At 35.9% G+C, this 3,391-nt stretch overlaps 1 protein-coding gene across 1 annotated transcript; it reads left to right on the forward strand.

Moving 5' to 3' along the window:
• Positions 1-6: 6 nt before the first annotated feature.
• Positions 7-3,252, forward strand: LOC110428991 (cell division cycle protein 27 homolog B-like). The gene is made up of 6 exons (XM_021444909.2): positions 7-35; positions 136-201; positions 665-784; positions 1,809-1,885; positions 2,499-2,618; positions 2,708-3,252. The coding sequence occupies exons 3-6, from the start codon at positions 758-760 to the stop codon at positions 2,961-2,963; spliced, it is 480 nt and encodes a 159-aa protein (XP_021300584.1). The 5' UTR covers positions 7-35; positions 136-201; positions 665-757; the 3' UTR covers positions 2,964-3,252.
• Positions 3,253-3,391: the final 139 nt, after the last annotated feature.

The following is a 3,391-nucleotide window of genomic DNA, read 5'->3' on the forward strand; positions in this document are numbered from 1 at the left end:
AGGGATACAGGCATTTGTGTGGGTTTAGATGTCAGGTATTGCTTCTGTCAATAGAAAAAGGTTCTTCTATTATCCTAAATAGTGAGCTTGAGTGCATATTTTTCTGGACTGAATACTTTTCTTATGATGTTCCAGGAAGCTTTAAACATCTATCAAAAGCTCTCATTAAAGCAGTACAATACAGGTTGGGTTCTTTCCCAGGTGATTGAGTTGTACCCTGAGTTGTCTGTTTTCTGAATCTGTAGTGAGTCTTTCTGCTGGCTTGGGAAAGAAAGCAATTAATTTAATTCTTCTCTACCAATGAGCTTAAAAAGCTTGAAATTTTAAAACCTCTTCTGTATCTAGAACAGTGAATTGTTTACCAATCCTATGTTCTCATCAGTAGGGAGTTCAGTTCCTACAGAATGAGAATGGAGAAAACAGAAAAATGCTGGTTTCTTGCTGTATGCTACCATCCTTTTCACTTAGAATTGGGATTATCTCATTTCAAATGGTATATTAAAACTGCTTGAGGAAACAATTGTTCATAAGTGGCCCTGCCCTTTGTTAATTATGTAAGTCTTAGAAGATTTAGAAAGAAAAGTCATAGATTTAAGTAAGAATTTTTTGTTCACCCCTTTCAGAGTATAAAGGTTTTGAGAGAATGAGGTATCTGTTAATGCAGGTTGGGAAAGCATATTTTGAGCTTGTAGATTACTTAAATGCTGATTATGCCTTTAGTCTTGCACGCCAAATATCTCCTTACCATCTGGAAGGGATGGATGTATACTCCACAGTTCTTTATGTGAGTTATCTTTGCCCTTGTCATAGATTTGGGATAGGTAGTTCATTGATAGCCACTTCACCACATATATTCATGTTCTCATTTTTTCAAGTTATGTGCAATTTGAAATCCTTGAGGTGTTGCCTCCTACTCTAATAAGAAACTGCTCATGTTGCATACATAATATTCCATTCTGTTTTTGCTAAGTTTTTGTTTTCGAAGTGCTGAGTCAAGTTTTGTGTAATCTTTAATTCTGGCAATTTTCTTGTCTCTTGGTTAAGATTTTTTCATTAGTAGACCATTATTCCCTCTACAGCATTTAATGCTTGATAGCTTTACTAGTGATGGCAACTCAAGTGGATGTTGCTATGCTATTATTCTTCATTATTATAGTGTGACTTAAGTTGTTCTATAAACTGCCATTATATGGAAAAGCTTTGGAAAGTATTGAATGCATAAGCACAAGATAAAACCTGGTTATTTTTGGTCCTGTTGACCACAGTTTGCCCACACAATTTCTTATAGATCCCAGAGTGTATATTTGGTACAATTTTAGGTATTTTCAAGTTGATTGTTGGAAACTAAGCTTTTCGTATCTGTTATTTTCTTACCATGAGGGAATAGCAAATCTGCAAAATTTTCTGAATCAAGGACTTTATTTGAAACCTTAAAGGGGGAGAAAGTTCCAAGGACCAAATTTTGGAGAGGGGAGACAATTTTATGGGATGTGATATGTGAAACCTTCAGTTTGCCTTTGATTTGATAGGAAATCTTTTGACAACAAAACCACTTCCTTACGGTTTGTTTCAACTTGATTTCATACCAAATATTGGACTTTTAGCTGTTTCTTTGCGGAAAACATCCATGTTTTCTAGGAAAGGAGGTTGTTGTTAAGTATGGCTATTGGATCAGAAAATTTTCCTTCCTTCCAAGCATAGTGTTATGCGCTCTGTTCATGGAGCAGAAAAATTAGATGATATGATGCTGTTATTTTGCTTTATATTTACCACTTTTTGCATTTTTTGTTTTTTTCGTTTTGTTACAGCATTTGAAGGAAGATATGAAATTGAAATACCTAGCTCAGGAGCTGATATCAGTTGACCGTTTTGCTCCACAATCCTGGTAACTTGGGTAGTCCTGTGTAGAATGAGGCTCTAAAACAGTTAAAACATGTTATTAAACTCCATGCATGTTTCAACTAAGCACTTTTCTGCTGTTTGTGTTCATAATTTACTCCCAATGCATTGAGGTTTGGCTTCTAGTGCCATCAGCATATAATAGCTATTTGCACTAATCTTTCCTGAAAAATAAACAAAAACTGTGCAAATATTTCTAATGACTCATTCTGACAATTGCAAGTTTGTAATCAGTTAACTATTTTTTGTTTATTGTTTTTTGGAATCCTTGTTATGGTATAGTTTTGCTTCCCTTTTGGGAAGGGTATCTGTTCTGTGTACCATGCTTTGTTTAGTTACAAGGGTAAAAATGAGGAAGGTGTTTCACTGAGTATTTCTTCCTCAGCAATCTCTTTTTTCTTTTTTAAATAAATAGTTTTTTGGGGGGGTGGGGGAGATGAGAAGGGGAGGTTTCTACTTGCAACAATAAAAAGGACAAAAGCTTTACCCATTATATTACAGAAATGTATATTGGGAGTGGATTGCATACATTCTTAAATTAAGCTGTATCAAAGTTTTTGTCATTCATGCTAGTTTTTGTTATGGAATGCCTATTGCAGGTGTGCTATTGGAAACTGCTACAGTCTGCAGAAGGATCATGAAACTGCACTCAAAAGTTTTCGGCGAGCTGTGCAGCTGAATTCTAGATTTGCATATGCTCACACTCTTTCTGGTCATGAGTATGATTTGGCATCTGAGACTTCTCCATTAATTAATGACTTTGAAGAAAAGAAAAAGGGGATTCCATCATCTAGTAATCTCTTTGCAGGCATGTTACTATGGAGGACTATAGAGATGGAGTGGAGTGCTACCAGAGAGCTCTCCGTGTAGATGCAAGACATTATAAGTCATGGTATGGTCTTGGGATGATATATCTTCGCCAAGAGAAATTTGAATTTGCTGTGCACCATTTTCGCCAAGCTTATCAGATTAATCCTCATTCTTCAGTTATCATGTACTATTTGGGAACCACTTTAGAAGCATTAAAGGTTTGGCCAATTATATGTTATCATTTCTACACCTAAATATGATTTTGTTTCTAACCTGACTCCTTGACCTAATCTGTTTTTGTATGATGAACTGTTATGCAATACTCAGCATATGCATCTTACAGATGTTTGACATGTTTAAATGTATGTCGATTACACAGGCTGCCCCTCTTGGTCTATCATGCTGCTGTGGTCATATGTGTTCTCTTTTGTGTAATTGGCTGTGGTTAAAACTTTTTTGCATCTTCTCCAAGAAGAGTTTTAAGTTCATCTACTTTTTACATTTTATAGTAAGAAACCAGATATAATTGCTAGGGGTGAGCATGGGTCGGTTTCGGTCGGTTTCGGGTCGGTTTTTCATCAAAACCGACCAAAAATTCTTGAGATATAACCGACCGAATTGCAGTGATATAAAGCCGGTTTCGGTCGGTTTTTTAGAAAGTCGGTTTCGGTCGGTTTCGGTC

The sequence above is a fragment of the Theobroma umbraticum genome, unplaced genomic scaffold, assembly GCF_002168275.2.
Source record: "Theobroma umbraticum cultivar Fairchild unplaced genomic scaffold, ASM216827v3 scaffold_5958.0, whole genome shotgun sequence".
Classification (NCBI taxonomy): Eukaryota; Viridiplantae; Streptophyta; class Magnoliopsida; order Malvales; family Malvaceae; genus Theobroma; species Theobroma umbraticum.

Excerpts from the sequence above, each read along its gene's own strand:
- LOC110428991 (XM_021444909.2), top strand. The coding sequence starts at position 758 with ATGGATGTATACTCCACAGTTCTTTAT. Across the intron at positions 785-1,808 it reads TATACTCCACAGTTCTTTAT|CATTTGAAGGAAGATATGAA; the intron begins GTGAGTTATCTT and ends GTTTTGTTACAG. Across the intron at positions 1,886-2,498 it reads CGTTTTGCTCCACAATCCTG|GTGTGCTATTGGAAACTGCT; the intron begins GTAACTTGGGTA and ends TGCCTATTGCAG.